Genomic DNA, 19,329 nt, shown 5'->3' with positions numbered 1-19,329 from the left:
AAAGTGTACTCAGATCAGAGGTATTGGTAAATTGGAGGAAGGGCTATAAAAGAGGGGGAATCTGACTTCCAACTACCTGAATTAGTTTTGAGTTTATCTCCTTGGTGAGAAATGGCTTGCATGACCTTGACCACCCTGTCTTTCTATCTTCAGCTTAATGCCTAATTCTGAAGGGTGTGGTAAAAGGATAAGATAATATTCATAAAAACTTTAAAAAGCACAGTTCAAGAGTGATGTGCTGTTTCACAACCATATCTTTAATGATTTACTCAATGATGTTTTTCTAGATCAGAGGTTAGACAAAGTTGAACTCGCCTATTTAGTCAATATTGCAATACTTAAATTCCTGAAGGAAAGCATTCCTGTGGTTAATATAAATGTTGGATGGTCCATACTTATATTAGGTAAAAGACAGATTAAATAGAGAAGATATGTGGCAGAGAGCTGAACTGACAAGTTTAAGAATCTAGAACTTGAGAGTGACGAATTCAGGTACTTTCTTTAATACCTACTGGTAACCTGCCAGTAAAACTGCTTGATGGGCAAATCAACATCACTGGGGACCTAAATATATTCTTGACTGAACAAGACCAACATCAATAGTGGAGGACACTGAAGGGGAGACAAAGTTTAGACAGATTATAGTTAAAAGTGCTAAATTAAGCTGGGTGCAGTGATGCATGCCTGTAATCCCAGCTACTTAGAAGGCCCAGGCAGGAGGATAATAAATTTGAACCCAGCCTGGGCAATTTAGAGATACTCTTTTAAAAAAAAAAAAAAGAAGAGTGGGGCTATAGCTCAGGGGTAGAACTTTTGTGAGCATGGCCATGAGTTCAGTCCCCAGATGCCTATGCCACAAATTGGTAAATGAATTTGGCTTAACTCTTTAAAGGAAACCTAAAACATATCCCCAGTCCCTGCTTCAAGACATACAAGTTGTATTTTTTGCCAGACAATAATCTAAATGATGCTTTCTACTTTTTCCCTACTGGTCTTGTAAGTCTACCCTTGGGCAAGGTGAGTGTTCTCACAAATTCTTGCTCTAACCTGGGAAATACATCTGCATATTTTCCTTATAAGGACACAGGATAGTCCAGGAACTATAGTAGAACTGGGTATATATAGTAGAGAAGGTGGGCATGGATGTGGAAATGCTTTTTTTTTTTTTTTTTTTAACTCTCTACGAAACCATGTAGAGTTGTATTTCTAAACCACTGACCAAGTCTTCTTTGCATGGTTAGGAGAAAAAGTAAAAGGGTGGGCAAGAGTGACACAGAAAAGCTAGAAACAAAGCTTATAAGGCCATAGAACAGAAAGGGATCTCTTAAGTTACATGCAGTGATACATGCCTATAATCTAAGCTACCTGCTTTCCAGGTGGTTGAAATCTAAATAATCTAAATTTGTATTTAGATAGAACTAGACAGATTTAGTTAGAAAAAAACAACTCTCAGATTAGAATTGAAGAGAATTAGCCCTTACTAAGATCAGAAGCTTGGGGGATGTGATTTGTGTATAGGAGTCAATCTAGGTTGTTTAATCACCCTGGAGTGCCACTCCAGGCAGCATGGTGTCTTTTGCAGGTGTGGGGAAGTGAATAACAGCTCACAACTACTGATCTGAAACAAAAGGTATACAATCCTTTATAGCTTTCTAAGGTTACTTTATTCTTAACCAAGTTCACTGAAAGCAGGGCAGAACAAAGTTCAACAATTACAAATTAATATTCTTAACTGGGGAAAAAAAAGGAGAGGTGAGGGTGCTTACAGGGCATAAAGTCATAGTTTGCTAGCTTTTCTGCATCTCAGGGGTAAGTATCCCTGTAAGAAGTTCTTATTCAGAATAATCTCCTAAATAAGATAGAAGCAGTATAAGGCTTATATATTTTACCTCCTATTTTTCTTTATTTCAACCAGAATATGAAATTTACTAAATTAAAAAAAACATAACTATCAAGATTATCATGATCACTCTTCAGGCAAATGTATCGGAAGCCAAAATACCAGAGAGTTGAGAGTAATAAGTCAAGCAAGGAGCCGTTAAGCTCAATGCCTCAGTTTCTCTCCAAGAATGTAATGGTCTCACAAAACAGACAATTCTGACAAACTGTTTATTTGTGGAAGTTCTTTTGTTTTAATCAGACTGCTTTTGTTTATAATTCTATTATCAGTCAGACTATAGTGAAATCAGATTTGAGAGAAGTCTAGATGTTAAAGATAAAATTCACATTTTAGGTATTAAATGAGAGTTCATAATGTCAGCTAGAATTTTTGTTGTTTATTATTATTCACTTTTTAAGTCTCTCAGAGGAGAATTAAATCTGTTGTTCTTTAGGAAAACTGTCCTTTAGTTCCCAGTTTAAATAACCAGGACAATAATGGCACCAGAAAAATACTACTGTTTAAGCAGAATACAAAGGAACTCATTCCCCAAACGAAAAAATGTGCATCATATGCTATGATGCTCCTTAAAAAGTGTAAGTGGTAAGTAACACCAGCTGAAGGGCCAAGAGGCAGCCAGTACTGGAAGCCTTTCCCGCATTGTGTAGTCTCCCCAGAGTGGGAAAGTGAGAGGCAAGTGTCAGGACCAGTTCCCACTACAACGGCTATTACTTCTTTTGTGACCACAATCATATTCTGCAATGAAAATCCTCACTACTACTTTGCAGGACTGTGTATGTACAGTGGGATCTCAATCTAAAGGAGATATGGAGAAGTAACAAACAAAAACAAAAGGATATTTAATAATTCTCATATAAAACTCAGTAACAGTGTTTTTTCCTCAAGAAATAAATTTTTATGTGCCTGACAAATAATTTCTTTTGAGGTGAAAGGAAGACTAGAAGATCCTATATCTAACCAAGCAGATACTTAAGAGTAACATGAATTTTTCATGATTTTTATTGGATTTTTCTATATTCTAACTTTTCTCATGTTGTCTTGAGATTCTTAAGTCTCCATTCAGGAAATCTCTAATTTTAGAACCATATCTACCTGTGGTGTCCTAAAACTTCAGGCTTTTGCTGTATAGGAAGGACATCACTTAAAACTGACACAATGATAACACTCTTAAATAACTAATCATTATTTACAGGACTTAGACTACTATGTAAAATGTTAAACATTAAAAAAAAAAAAAAACCTCCTAGGATACCTTATATAAGATTTAGTAATTTTTCTCAACTGTTCATCTAGGTGAGGTAGAGAGGAAGTATGTTTTTTTTTTTTTTTTAAATTTTAAACATAAGGATAAGCAGAATATTTCATTTTACTTTTAAAAAGATAGGGTCTCATTATTGCCACTCAGGATGGTCTCCAACTCCTCGCTTCAAGCAATTCTGCCTTAATCTGTCTCCTTAGTTGCTGGGACTGCAAGTGTGTGCTACTATACCCAGTCTGCAAAGCGCTTTTTGGTCTATCACTCTTTGGAGTGCTCTAGGAATAGTTCTTTATAACCATCCCACACCCCACCCCTCTCTGGAAATACTCAATGACTGCTAAAATATGGGGGACAGTGGTGAACAAAGTAAATTCACCTGCATATTGATGTTTTTACTCAGGAATATAGGAAGACAAAATTAACTATACACAGAGAGACATAAAACTGGTAAGGACATAAATATTTGATGTAGATATTCTACTTCAATTTACATATTTATTTTCTCTCAATCCTTATCACTATTCTATCACTTCCTTTGCTTCCAACAAATTATCCAATTCAATCACATGGGTTGACTTTCCTTGGAAAATACAATATTAAAAGCTCCCTGCCACCAATTTCTCATTCTAGAGTTTGTATCACACTATTGAAAACTGCCATCTTACCAAAGCCCAAATCTGATCTTGTTACTTTTTTTTTTTTTTTTTGCATAAAACTTGTATCAACTCCCCACTACTTATACTCTATCTTTTTCTGTAAGGGCAATACACAGTTCCTTTACTCTCATAGTTTGTTTCCATCCTATATTAAAAAGCACTTCCAATGCATGCTAACAGCTTTAATAAATCTCCTCTAGTTCAAGGACTCTATCCTTTTTAACTTAGTAGCTTTGGTGTTTAACATTTAGAATTCAGTTTATTCAGAGATTAAGGAATGAACTAAGTAAGTTACCATAAGTAAGTTAGTGAGAGTAATTTTCCTAATGCATTTCTCAAAAACAAGTTGAAACGGGCAGAGGAAACGTGTGTCATTCAATAAGAAGGAAAAATATTTAAGTTTTCAATGAAAATGTGTTCAAACTGACAAGGCAAGGTAAGAGGAAATTTTAGTTACTGTTAAAAGAAACAAGTTCTGATGTTCTACTGCACAATAGGGTGACTATCATAATGTATCACATTTCAAAAAAGCTAGAATTCTAAATGTTTTCAAAGAAAAGATAAGGAAACATGTTTATCCTTATTTGAACATTACACAATGTATACATGTACCAAAACATTACATGATACTCCATAAGTATGTACAATCTTTATGTTTCAATTTACAAAAGGAAAAAGGGGGGGGGGGGATTTTGAAGCTCAGAAGGGCATATATAAATGTCTAAGAACATATTGGTTTAAAATATTTCCTCCAAGACATAAGGACCACAGGGATAAAAAGATAGTTTACATTATGGCTTTCAAAAGCTGTATTACAAAGTTCCCCCCAACCACCATTCCTGCAGTACTAGGAACTGAATCTAGGGCCTTGCACATGCTAGACAGGCACTCTACCACAGAGTTACATCCCCAGCCCCATTACAATGTTTTACTTACAACCCGGGGGAAAAAAAAATTACACAAAGTGACCTGGTACATATATCCCATTTTAATGGGGTTGTGTAAAATGACAAACTAATTCAATGAAACAGCATTGATTCTTACTATATGCTACATCTTCTGATTCTACTCCCTTCCCACGCCCATTTTTTAAAATGCTGGTTAGGACCCACTAAATTGATTTTACAACAGATAAATGTGTTGCAATGGGTTGATCCAGTTTGGAAAATTCTTGGTCTATATATAGATCTACCAATCCTTAGCATTTCATAAGAATCTGCTATCCTGGTTACTTTTATCTTAATTCACTTGTATTTAGCCAAAGGTTTTACCAGATCTTCCTGGTAAAAATGTCTTATGACAACTTAACAGATGTAGGGATGAACACCTCTAAAGTGTATTGGCCATGATTTTATCTGTTGGTTTGAAATGCACACAGGCCCCACCTGACAAGAATTCACTAAAATCTAATTAAATAGGCAGAAGAATCCTCAAACTCCTTTATTGGAAAACCATAAAGTTTTTATGATTAAATACACTCCTCCGCACTCCTACATATAGCTTTTATATTGTTGCTCAAACTCTACTACCTATGTTTTAAAAAATCAAGATTCAAAGCATGTGAAATTTCAACCTTAAAAAAAGTATGAAAAAAACTCATGCAATGGAAATGTAGTCAAATTGTATGTAACTTTATAATTTAAGCATCTTCTACTTTCAAATGACATCTACTGTTTTATTCTTTGAAACAAAGAACGATATTCTTATTATATTCTAAAACAGCACAATATGCAAAAAAAAGTAATATTCCTTTCAAATTTTATCACTGTTCCAACATTTTGGAAGAGAACAAGATTGGCAGTCCTATGTCATAGTCTAACATAAACACATATGTCTCACCTTCAGAGTTCTAACCAATAGATTCTCCTCCACAGCTTTCGATCTGATTTTCTCGCTCTCCCATTCCTCACACACTGAATTATGACACTTGTCAGGAGACTTCACTCCTGCTCTCATTTAACATTTGCAAAGAATCTGACTCTAAGTATGTTATACATAAGATTTCATTTAAGCCTCATATTAAATCAATGAACAGGTAGTACAGGACTCTTTTAAGGCAGGAAAAAAGAGGCTTGGAAAAGTTCTGTAATTTGTTCAAGATCTCACAGTAAGAGATATGAGGACTGGGATTTTAAGTCATGCCCATCAAATTCTGCCTTGCAAACTTGGGTTATCATCTGTCTCTCTGCTCTACCTACTTGGGCAACTAATTGTGTAAAGAGGGATATGTTCCTTAAACTCTCTAAGTTCCATGTTTTCCATCTTAAAAATTGAAGATCAGAATGGATTCTAGTGGGTTAACCAAAATTTTCTATAGCTGTGCAATAATGTGAATATACTAAATATTACTAAACACTATTCCTGAAAGTGGTTAAGATGGTAAACTTTGTTTCTTTAACCACAATTTAAAAAGTCAAACCGAAAAGTCTCCTGTACACAGTCTTAAAAATATATAACATTCTTAACTCTCATTTCTAAAAATGAATTCATTGGCTTCAGATGTAGGACCCAGGGATGTGTATTCCTTAAAAGGTGATTCTGACTGAAATGAATTATATCTCATGACTCCCCCAGGACCATGTGCACTCTCACATTCAAGGTAGAACTAGTCCAACAGAAAAAAGAAACTGGGTACAACGAAGTAGAATAAAGTGTTTGAGCATATTTTTTAAAAAGTATCATTACCTTTATATACAATTCATGAAAAAAATGAAAGAGTAGTTTTAAATAAAAAGAGATATGAAGATCTTTTTTTTTAAGTTTAGAAAACACTGTAATGCAAAGGTATGGCCTTATTATTTAATGAAGGGTTGCTATTGTATTTCCCAATGGTAGAACAGATTTGTGATTTGTCTCACACTTTAAAACTACATTTTTAATAGATTCAATGTTCAAATGAGGCCGAAAAGCCCATTCAGCTGAACACACTTTAAACAAATGATACCAAGTTGAAAGATAAATACAATTAATATTTTACAACTACTAGAAAATAAGAAGTTAAGTGTTCTTACATGCTTACAAAGTTTCAAACTTGGAATATAAAACTTATGAGGGTTTTTGTTTTTTGGTAATGCTAGGGATCAAACCCAAGTGCTCTACCACTAGACCACATCCCTAGCCCCAGTACTTATGAATTTTGATAGCTCTATTTACTTTCCAAATTCTAGTTAAACTCTAACCAAATCAGGGCTTTAACTGTTATATGCTCATCAACCCTTTAATCTTTTTTTTTAAATAAAGCTTTGTTTTAAAAACATTTCTTTTCCATTAACCCCTAAAAGCAAACTTGTCTACTTCAGCTGTAAATGCAATCTGACTCTCATACTACAAAATCCGCCTCACACACAAAAAAACTACTAAAAGTCCCAGAACCTGCAAGCTGAATATGATGAATAAAATTCTTGTGTTAAAATCCTTACCTTCTGGAAGCAAATAATAACAAGGACACTGAATATAATAACTATCAAACCCTTACATAATTATTCACTCATTTCAGCAATAAAATCCAACATTATAGAACCTATGCATGTTTTTACATTTGAATACAAATGTCTGGAAGAAGAAATTCAATATCTGAGGGAAAAAAGTAAGAAATCTACATCTCGGAATCTGGCACGATCCTTCCATTTCTACTTTTTCCATTCCATTTCCCTTTTGCAATTCCAGTTCTATCACATGAAATTTCCCTAATTCCTGCACTTGTTGAGACACAGGGATCCCTGAGTTAATTTCAAAATATCAGCTGAATCAAGAAAAGAAAATTCTAGTAGAAAAGAAAGAAGGGCTTTCATTAAGTAGAATCATAACATTAAAGAGCCAAGTATCAATTTGAAAATAGGAACACTAAAATAAAACAAATTCATTTATGATATTCTAGACTATAATCTTACTATCACCAATCTGGTTTAGAAAAGACAACAGCAAGAAATGAAAAGAAGCAACTTGTGATAGCTTTGAAATTTACAAAATAATAATAATTTGGTTTTCAGAAATAGTCTATAAACATATGGCATAAGTGAATAAGGGAAATAAATAAAGCCAATGTACACACTTGTAGTACCAACAAAAATTTTGATTTTTATAAACATCACACCAAGACAGATATATCTAGCTAGTCTCAGACAAAAAAAAAAAATTAACTATAAAGTAAGCTAGACCAATTATCCACAATACCTTCATCTATTGTAATTACATACTGAGTTTTAAAAGGCAGCTTTCTGAAATATTTTACTCTTATTTCTAATCTTCAAGAACCATAATTCAGTTCTTTTAATCATTTTACAAAAACCTCTTTATAACACAGAGCTTGTTTATACATCTCATTTTAAAACAACACAATATAAATGTTGATCAGCATCCTCCCAAGAAACAGAATAATTGTAACTGATTGACAGTGCTTTTGTAGTTAAGTCTCAAGAAAACAGTCAACAAATCAGCAAACTGGTATTCTTTTTTGACAAGCAATCCCAGCAGGAAGTTTCACTCTAAAAAATTATGAAAAACTAAGTCTACTCTTAAGATAGCATCATAGAAATATTGATATATTTTGTTTAGCCAACAGAATTTTTTAAAGTGAGAAATCCAATGAAAACTGAGGGAGTTTAGGGAAAGTATCAAATTAGTAAAGACACTGAGTTACAAGGCAGTATTGCACTTGAATTCTGAACCACAATTTTGTAGTGGCAACTTCTAGTAATCTGAGCAATTTCATCTGGAAAGAATTTACCAAGAAAGATTACAACATTGATTACCATGTGCATTTTACAGTACACTTTCCTTAGCCCATTTATAATTTAAAAAAAAAAGAAAACTAAAAATGTAAGAAGTAGAAACCAAGCTTTAAAAACAGTTTTTCACAACAAAATTTATTAGAAGAATAGTGGTTTTGAAAGTCTAGCATCCAGTGAGAACTACCATACACAACATTACAGCTGGGAATGTTTCTCCAAAATGTCATGGTCAAATAATACAATGGAACCATTAAATCTTACACATGCACGAAAGAACTAGCGCTTTTGACATACAACGAAAAAAAAAAAGTAAGAAAGAAAATGGGGTGGGGGGACCACATGGATTAAAATTTTAAGTACTCATCACATACATTAAGACACAGCTTATTTTAGTCCAGTCAAAAAATCAGAACTGCATTAAAAAATTTAATGTAGTGCAATCAAACCAAAAATCTTAATTTGTGATCATAAGTGCTCTACTACATAAACATTAATCATAGCAAGGAACAAAAAGTTCAAATCACACAGTACAAAAAAATCTGTAAATAAATATAAACTACAGTACAAGAGAAATATTAAATTATACAATTCTGTCAAACTGTAAACAGTATATTGAAATGAGGTCCATAAGAGTTAAGGGGGTTCCTGTTGTGTTTCATGACACTTGAACTTCTAGAAATCTGAAAGATGCAATTTTCCATATCTTTGAAGGCTATGGGTATTATATATGGAGAGAATTTCTTTTAGATGTAAGATATCAAATATCAAGCAGAGGGATAACCTATTTTGTTAACCACAGATAGTACTGTAGAAAACAAGAGTTATGAGACAAGTCTTAACATCAGAGATGTAAAGGACTAAAACACTGGAATTAGAACTTCACATCAGAAGAAACTTGTCACTGAGGTCTTCAAGGTTATAAAATACACTGACAAAATTGTCGGCTAATAAGCAAACCTAGACCTCTGCTAATTCTTTGACATTTTACATACTCATGTTAAAACACCAACTTTGGCAGAATCACTACTGATAAACTCAAAGCACTCCTGGCCCAATGGTTCCATCACAGTGGCCAGTGCACAGATTCTCTAAAGACATTGCATAAACTAGAATGTAGAGGTCAGACACCCAAGGACCAGTGCTTGAATTTAGTAGTAGTTATGGTGAAGAAGCAAGAGCCACATCAAGGAGGAACTGCATCTGTTAGAGTTTACAGAGGCAGCTAGGAATGTCTTTTAATTGTGCTGGCTATTAGTGGCATTTAAAAATATATACTTTCACTGTTTGTGTGTGTGTGTGTGTGTGTGAGAGAGAGAGAGAGAGAAAGAGAGAGAGAGAGAGAGAGATTGAGAGAGAGAGAGGGAGGGAGGGAGGGAGGGAGGGAGGGAGGAGGAGGGAGACAGAGACAGAGAGTGATGTGCTGGCTATACATTTATGCACATTTTTAAAAAATACACTGTTAACAGGAACCCCCGCATTATCTGCTCAGTAGTAATAACTGAATATATAGAATGCCACTATAAGAGTGTGAGGCACCGTGTGCTGGAGAGTTATATGCAGCTTTAAAATCTGTTTGGCTGAGTTATACCTGGATACCTGAACTGAGTTTTTAAGTTGACATTCATCAAAGATGTGCTACCAGCACGTTGAAATAAAAGCAAAACAGAAAAATACAAGTCACTGTTAGGTTTAAGAATAGCATCAAAGTACCTGAATTGAGTGAGAAGAGTGTGTAAACTGTCCCTGAGGGTTTTTAAACAGTGTGTATAAGTTGGATTTCTAAGAACATTAGTTTTATTTAACAGTGTGGACTGATAAAATACCAATGTCTGACAGTTTAAAGTGGAGGTTAGAAAGAATTATACGCAAACGCTCCAAATGTATAGTCTATGCATTTTTTTTTTTTTTTAAAAACGAAGCAGCAACAAGCTGCTGTAAAGTATACATCCCATCAGAACAAGCAACATGTAGGAGTCAGATAAAGGTTTCTTAGTCTGGTTTTCTGACAGCACAGCATATCAATATCCAATGACTATATCTTTCCTAGATCAGAATGTAACTAATTTCGACTAGCAATATAGGATTAGACTTTTAATCAAACACTTTGCTATTACATACTAAAATTCCTTAAACTTACTAATGCTGGTAATACTAACCTAGTTAATCATCCCCCCTCATTTTAGAAATATACCCTTCCACAACTTAAAAACATTAAGATCCATTTCAGTCCTCTGATGTAAAAAGCATGTAAGTGAATTAATATTAAAAATTTACACAGTAAAAAGGCTTGAATTTCAGCCAAAGATTCTAAATACTGTTCATTCCCTGAAGACTTAAAGGGGGAGAGAATCCCTACCCATTTTCCTAGTGGTTTATTTTCCTAAGATGGTCTGATATAATTTTTTCATTTTGGGGTATTTCCCCCTAACCTTCTCTCAAATTCCAAATTCTTAAGCCTGAAAAGCTTAACGAAATGGGGAAAATGAGGCAATCACTTACAATTGCTAGAAAGGTACAAAATGTTATTGTCTTTAGTTAAAATAAGATTTATATAAATGTGATCTGACCCCATATTATGTAGTATGTTTCATATTTTTAAATAATCGTCCTAAAACTTACAGTACCTAAGACTCTGAAGATAAATTAAGACTTTAGTGTTGTAACAGAAAAAGTGCTGAATTATCCCTTTTCTAGTACTTTTAAACATTTTGGACAAGTGCTTTCCTAGTGACAGTAAAGTTCACTATATACCCTTCCACCAAGCAGGAAAGTCACCTTGGTGAAAGACTTTTAGGAGTGTAGCACCGGGTATTTACCAAATAGTAGGAGTTGTTTTACTCATTCTGAGGGGGTAAAAATATCCTAGATTGAAATTCTATTTGGCTATTGACTGTTAAAAATCCCTGCTCTACTGTGTCAGTGTCCTGTGTCTAACTATCCCTGGCCCCCCACCCACAGTCCCCTTACACACTATCCACTGAGAATCTAATCTCCAAAGAGATCATTTTAAAATTTATGTTTTCAGGACATACCTGAGAAAGGGTGCAATTATGCAGAACAAGGAATCCAAGACTGCACTAATACTGGTTATAGGTTCATACATTTTTTTCCCCAAGACAAATCTAAGTTTAAGAGGTATGGATCTTCAAATATGTCTTACTGCTTTAGATTTTTTTTTTTTTTTTGGTATGTGTGTAGGGTCATTTCCAGTGTTGAAAAGATCATCTTGCACGTATTCAAGAACAGTTCAAGATGAAGTAAATAGTTCATTTCCACATTCAAACAATAAAGATTAAATATTATGAGTATAATATTTGCTACATCCAATAAATCTATGGTTAACTAAAAGTGCTTGCTTTTCAGCATTTATGGAAACAGTTCCAAATGAACTGGAAACCTTAAAATTACTCCCCCCCCCCAAAGAGTTTCAGAGTTTTTGATGTTTGTTGGTCAAATCAACATTAACTAGCCTTGATTCTCATTTTCAAACAATGTAAAGATTTTTCTAACAAATGAAGATGGCCCAACTTTACCACACTGTCTGTCCTGTGACTCATTTTTAGTGTAACAGGGCAGAATCTGTGTCTATGTACTTGCCCATCCTACCACCCCTTTCCTCCAATCTCCTTCATAACACTTAGTATACACAGCTACAGAGCTATGCTACAGGGCTACTGTCCGGCTTTTGAAAAAAATGACTGCAAGATTATCTGGAATATAGGAGGATACGAAAAGAATTCCTCCATTTCCCTTTCAGTCAGCATGTTTACAAATCCTACTCAAGTCTCAAGGACAGAATGAATCCAAAATAATTAATAAAGAAAGTGTCCGGAGGTCTGTATTCCTTGTACCATAATTATACTTTTTTCCTTTTCAGTAGTTTTTGAAAGAAATTAGTTAAAAAAAAAAATCCCTATGTAGCGTAACAGTCTCCTAAATGGACTGTTTGGCTAAAGCTGTCAAGTTTTTAATAATACTGGCCTGACCATAGTATTAATGAAGACCTAATTCTACAGCAACAGTGACAAGGAAACAATCTTCGATATTTTCATATAGGCCAAAATTTAACCTATGACTGTCAGTATCTCCTATAAAACATTAAGTAGGGCAATTTGATCTATTGCCATATTCTATCACCAATGACAGCAACCTGAATATATAGAAAAGAGAATTCCACATGAAAACTATCTCTGCACTTGGTAAATTATAAAACAAAAAAATGCAGTTTCAAAATGAAATCTACAAGGGTAACAGCTGTTTGAGAAAATGACACCAACTTGCCATACATCTGCTGTTAATGATTCAAAATAATTTCAGGTTCTGACATTGAGCTGACTTAATCTGTTTTATTAGCCACATAAAACCAAGCTTCACTATTATGTGTCAATGAAATATAAGAGAATCTACAAAGGATTAGAACCAGGCCTGGCACCATGTGCTTACTTGGGGACAGGGGAGAACACACAGCTCACTAGCAGCTCAAAGGTTGCTATGTACTGCCTAATGACAGAAGGTAGTTAGGATATGGGCCTTAACAGGTAGTCATTTTTAGTCTAATTTAGTGTTCTCTCCAGAAAATTGGGAACTAAACATCTCATTGTGCCTTCTTTGTTTTATTATCTGATCCCACATAGCTCATATTATAGCTAAGGTAAAACACTGGGGAATAAAAATGCCAATTGTTTGAGGTAATGATTTATATAAGATAACCAGAGTTCTAAAGCACTTCAATATTGTAAAGTAAAAGTGTACCAAATAAAGCTAATACACACTTCACACTTGTTGAGCTTGCGCACCAGAATTGAACAGTAATTAACTTCACATAAGGACCCTACTATCACACAAAGCCTTACTCATATTCATGATCTGCTGCAGCAAAGGTTTATATCAAGCAACATCTAAACTTCAGAATAACAACAAACTTAATATTAAAAAGTATTATACACAAATATAAATTATTTTTCCTGAAAGAGAGATCTTGTCCTTCATGGTATTTGAGGAGCAGAATAAAGTGTATAGCTCATCACAAATATAATTCAGTCACTTATAAGCCTATCAAAAAAGTAATATAATATACTATATTACTATCAATTGATTTCTGTGCTGTCTCAGGATGAGAATGCTAATGATAAAATACCAACTAGATAGCTGTCCACAGAATTAGTGTTTTTGATTTTATAGTGCCATAGCTTATCTATAATATCAATGTTCTCATTAAAAATGCAAGAATTTATTTTTAAATACATTATTTCCTATCATTAGTTCAAATAATGTTATATAATTTGAGTAATGTCATCATCCACCTACCAAAAATGTGAGGAAAAAAGGCTTTTGTGACAAAGACAGTCATGAACTACACTTTCCCATACCATAAAAATGGTCACCTGTTGTTTTGAGCCATGCAAAACTCTGATAAGCAGAATTTAAGCATCCAAGTAGACCAATCTCTATTACACATTTATGAGGATGTCCCCAAATTAGAATATCTACACCGAAAGTGCCAATACAGCATAGTGGCAAATCAAGAGAGAAATTAAATATTAAGGGATCACTGTGGCATGAAGACTGACCACCAGCCATGTGATGATGATGAGCCACCTCCAGGAAATACATGGTATAATGGAACTCTGAACACAAAATTTAACATTAAAAGTGCACCTGAATATTACAAACTAACTTTACAAAACCTACAATAAGGTAAAATATATATCTTTTGAAATATTCAGCAGCTTTTTGTTTTGTCTTTTTTTTAAAAGGTTTTTTCTTTTTTCTGAGAGGCTCATGAAATTTAAAAAGGGACCACTATCTAATTTCAACCATGCTTCACGAAACAATAATGGCTATTTTATATTGCAGTTACCAATGTAATGCAATTAGTGCTTTAAAATAATCTACACTCAAAAAAACAAACAAGAGGGGGTGAGGAAGAGAGGAAGAGAGACCGACCTTTGGAGAAAATATGCTTATTCAAAAGCTTCTTGGAAAAGAAAATTTACCTGAATATCAAGTCATGACTGATCTCAAGTGTAATGTTTAAAAGCTTCACAGACATGAATATTACAATCTTCAGGTCTCAGGACTTTTAATCTGAGAAAGTTCAGAGTTTGGTTTGTTTTTAAATTCACTTTCTAACCAAAACAAATAATAGAAGTACTCAAATTTGCACTATTTACAACTCTCAGCCTACAATCTGAAATGACACAATACAAGTTCTCTTATTTAAACTGCAGCATTAAAGGGTAGGCACACCATTCTTCTGCTGCTCGATTGTCATCCACTGAAACACACATAGAAAATATTTATGTTAGTAAAATGATCACTCCATGTACACTACAATGACAAAATTTACATAACTCAACTCATACATCACTTATATAGACTACCACATAGGATTAAACCTCTCTGAACAGTAAAACTCTACAAAAGTTCAATTTTTAGGGCCAGATTTTTAAATGGGCCTTTAGTGATGTCTTTCTCAGAGGGGATAAAAAAGCAAGCACAAATTAATTTCTCAAAGGTCCTTTTTGCAGCAATTTTTGGCTACTGAATACCCCAAACATTGTGCAAAAAGGCACCATGGCTGCAATTAATTGTGTGCTGAAAAACTGAATGTGAAACAAAGGAGGTGTTCCTTCATAAGCTTAGCCTTTTGCTTTCAGCAAACTTCCTTCAACTGCAGATGAAAACCATACATTTCATAATGTATTTTTATTGCAACTTCCAGCTAGGCTAGAAATATTGCAGTTATATATTGTTACTTAACCCAAACTACCTTTTCCGTTGAGATTAGAAACCAAGAGGAAACAGGTTCAGTCACCCACTGATTAAATTGTTAAACAAAATAAGCAAATCAAAAGAGAAACCCACGCCCAGGCTATGTCAAGAATGAGCAGTGTCTGTATTTTAATAACAGCAATGGTGTGCCTAACCTTTGAACACAAAGGTTGCTGAGGGAAAATTATTCTTAACCTAATTTAATTATCTGCTCCAAAAAGTTTCCAGGCAAGAATTTATGCCTTGAGAATACCTGGACCTACCACTCATCCTTGAACTGTTAGCATTCACCTGAAACTGACAATCTTAATCTAATCAACACTTCATGTTTGATTTTTTTTTAAAACACAAAAACTTATGATTTTTGTTTTTGGTTAAGCATTCAGAAGGGCCTGACCAATTAACTTAACAGCAGATTCAAACATAGGGTGTATGTGGTATGGATTTGATTTGCAGGAATAGTAATTTTAATTTAATCACAATAAGACTAAATTCCACAGGCTTTACTTATCAGCTATTCTTGCAAAAACTGCAGAAATATAAAACTTTCCAAACTTAATCAATTTTATAAGCCCATCTCAAAAAAGCTTAGGTGTTCTTCAAGGAGTGCTTATATAAACATGGTCTGAAAAGTCCTGAAATGTGTGCTAAACAACCATGAAAATCAGCTAAATATCAGAAATTAAGAAGGGGATATTAATGTAGGATGCCAAGAAAGGGGGAGGTGAGGATTAGACCAACAAAATTAACTGTAACCTAAAAAAAAAAAAACCCAACTTCTCCCAATCTGGTACTATTATTTGAGAAACTAAAATGAGCTTAACTCCTGATTGAATTAGTTAGAACTGATAAGCAACCAAAATTATATTAGAATTGGGATTGTGTTTTCTTTCTTACCATAAACTTAGATCCCCTTCATCAATGTAGATTTTGAATATACAAGTGATGTTGTTTAAGTATCATTCTTTAAATATCACAGTTATACACATTTCTTTTCCCTATTTCTCCCACCCCCAACAAACAGATCTTGAATTAAACTAGGCGCTGCAACAATATTCAGTTGTTAGTTAGCACATGATCAATTCTTTAAAAGGGCTGAAAAATACAAAGAAACCTAGCTAAAATGAGGCATCCTCCATTGTTTTATGTAATGTACCCTGACTGCTCCTGAGTAAGAAGGGAGCTCGTCCTCCATGAGATAAGGCTATATCCTCACTTGTTGGTGAGATCAAATTCTACCCTTAGAAAATCTCAAATAAAATTACAGCAAAGGTAGCATTCAAAGTAATTAACTGAAGCATTTCTGAAGGTAGTGTGTGCACATTTCCCACCTGCTTCCCCTCTGGGTGAGCACTAAGTAGATTGCAAATTCGAAGTAAATTAAGTGTAATTATATAAATGACCCAAATACATATTTATCATTGAATAACCAAAATTTTCAAAATTCAAAGGTTCATTGTTCTTCTTAGTTTTTTCTTTAGTTTAATCCTTCAATTAGTTGAATTGTAGAAGAAAAAATGTGAACATTTTATAAGATGGCTTTCCAATTTGCAATGATAAAGCTCCCAATATAACTGAGGTGATTTCTAAAAGGGGGCTTTTTTCCTCTTCTTTTTCTTTTTTCTTTCTTTCTTTCTTTTTTTTTTTTTTTTTAAAGTAAAGGCAAACATAATTTAAGGGGAAAAAGAAAGAAAAGCATGCAGGCTCTACAGGCAAGGAGTCCACGTCCATGAATCTGTTCTCTGTGAGGTAACTCAATTAATTCTCTTTTGTAGAGAAACATGCAAAAGGCCAAACAATATTCCGAGCCATACTGCACATGGAAATTTAAAAATATGCAACATTCGAAATGCACCCTTCACCTCTGTATACACAAGTCAATGCAAAATTTGCAAAGAAACAGTGTCACAGGAATGAAGTTAGGTGCAAACAATGACAGCTGAACAATGATGCAGTAGTGCTCACCCAGTTTGTACAGTAATTGGCACTCTACAGTATTCCTACTCGTTTTTTGATTCATTTGCACTTTGTGCTGCCTCTCCCTGGGGATCTAATTCAATCTTTACAGAAACATCTGGCCCCTCCGACCTCATTAATTTCATCTTTTTCTTTGGAGGGTTTTTCAAAGTGCCCAGCCTCTCCTTTACTTTGTACTCCAGTGTACTGTGGGGAATCCCATAAATACTCTGAGCTTTGGAAACACTCATTTTTCCACTCATAACCACTGAGATTGCTTCCTCCAGTATCTCACTGTTGTACTGTCTGTAACGCCCTCTTTTCTTCCGAGGCTGCTTGGAGCCAGGGTCTCCTTCTTGATCCGATGTGGGATATGGCTGTCCAGAGGTAGACTGCTCAGCATCTGAGCCCCAAGAATCAGGTCCAGCATCTAACATGCTTTTTCTATTTTGTTTTGGAAGAATAGCCCTTAATTTTTTACTAAGCGCGCTCTCCGTTTGTGAACCCATTACCAAAGAGCTATAGCTGTACTGATCACCAGTGCGAGACTCCCAAGAAAGATCCATTCCTCGAACTTGTGGTATCTTTAAATCTACAGGAGATGAATGGCTCACATCCTTTTTTCCATCTTGTTTTGCTTGAAGTGCCATTTTTGGAAAGGCAGAATTTTCTGCAAGAAAAGGAAGGTCACTGATGTTGCTGAGTGCACCATTTCCCCTGAACTTCATACGGCTGAGGTTGAATTCATAATGTGGTTTTGCCCAAGAGGCTTCCCTGGATAATATTAAGTGTTGTCCATGATTCTGTAATCCAGATGGCCCAAGGCTGGCAGCTGTGGACAATTGGTTTCTGCTCAGTAGTTCTTCACTAATCTGCAGGGATCGAGCCAGTGGAACTTTGAGTGATGTGGAGTGTCCAAAACCTTCCCTGGTTCCATCCTGTAAGCTTCTTGGAGGTACCCCATCACCACTCCGAAGTCCGTCTGGGCGGTACTGGCTGGGTCTCCCAGGTCGCCTAATTGGATGGAAGGAAACTGATGTGAGCAGGACTTGCACAGGTAGGGAGGGATGGGTGAGGGGACCACTCCTTTATTAGAAGGCCTTGCTTGGGTAACATCACTTTGTGTTATTTATTTATTTTTCTCTAAAATTAAAAAAAAAATAGTCTCGGCAGTTAGTTTTAAAACTTGTTCACAAAAAGAAAAAGGAGAAAGAAAAAGAAAAAAAACCAGGAGCTTTTTGGGCAAAGAAAAATTAAACCTGTTGGCTGGTCTCTGGTTGGGTTCACAAATTTTCGGAGAAAAAGTTTCGCGCAACTGTCTGAAAATAGCACCTTAATTATTAATTACAGTGTAATCATCAGTCTCCAAAGATCTACACAGAATTGTGTTACCAATGTGACGTTACCACTAAACAAGTACAGTAATAAAAGAGTAAGCCAAATTACTTTAATGCAATGTATTCAACATTCATGACCACTAACTATAAAACTGGAACCATTTACACTGGTGGAACCCCCAGCTGAATGCTTATTTACTCCACAAACAAGCTAATGTTCATCATCAAAAATTAAACAATTCCAAATAACATTTCTTATTTTGCTTGGGAAAAAAAATATAAATGGAAACCAGACCCAAGGGAGAGGGAGGGAGTCAATACTAAAAGAAACCAAAAGAGCAACTTCTGCATTTAAACTTACCACACTTCTTCATTGTAAAACACTATATGGTAGCAGATACATGAGTATCATGATTCTCTACTTATATCTTTTAAGCTTATGTAACTGCAAAGAAAATTATTTCTTACTTTCCCCCCAACTTTTTTCGTAAGTTCTATTCGAAGAAATTACTATCAGGTTTATAAACAATCTTGTAGCAGTTTTCTTTCGTTAAGAAAAAACTCCTCTTCCTGAAATATCAATTGCCTATTTTGAAATTTCAAGTGGATAAGCTTTGAAATCATATTTGAAATGTTAACTATTTATACAAAGTTAATTTACAAGGTTTTGATATTCATAATACAAAAAGGTCATCAATCTTTTAAAACTGGCAACTGG

At 34.6% G+C, this 19,329-nt stretch overlaps 1 protein-coding gene across 7 annotated transcripts in view; it reads right to left on the bottom strand.

Moving 5' to 3' along the window:
- The window catches only part of Lcor (ligand dependent nuclear receptor corepressor), a 125,350-nt gene that overhangs the window by 8,710 nt on the left and 97,311 nt on the right, over positions 1 to 19,329 (bottom strand). Inside the window, exon 6 of one of the 7 annotated variants that reach the window (XM_076834162.1) lies at positions 8,659 to 18,288. The exons of the other annotated variants lie outside the window; for them this stretch is intronic. Coding sequence (XP_076690277.1) covers positions 17,319 to 18,288 — 970 coding nt within the window. The 3' untranslated portion in view covers positions 8,659 to 17,318. Of the gene's footprint in view, positions 1 to 8,658; positions 18,289 to 19,329 lie in introns of those variants that run through there. 7 annotated transcript variants of the gene reach the window in all.

Source organism: Callospermophilus lateralis, chromosome 15 (assembly GCF_048772815.1).
Source record: "Callospermophilus lateralis isolate mCalLat2 chromosome 15, mCalLat2.hap1, whole genome shotgun sequence".
Taxonomy (NCBI): Eukaryota; Metazoa; Chordata; class Mammalia; order Rodentia; family Sciuridae; genus Callospermophilus; species Callospermophilus lateralis.
This window is presented reverse-complemented; position numbering and strand designations above follow the sequence as displayed.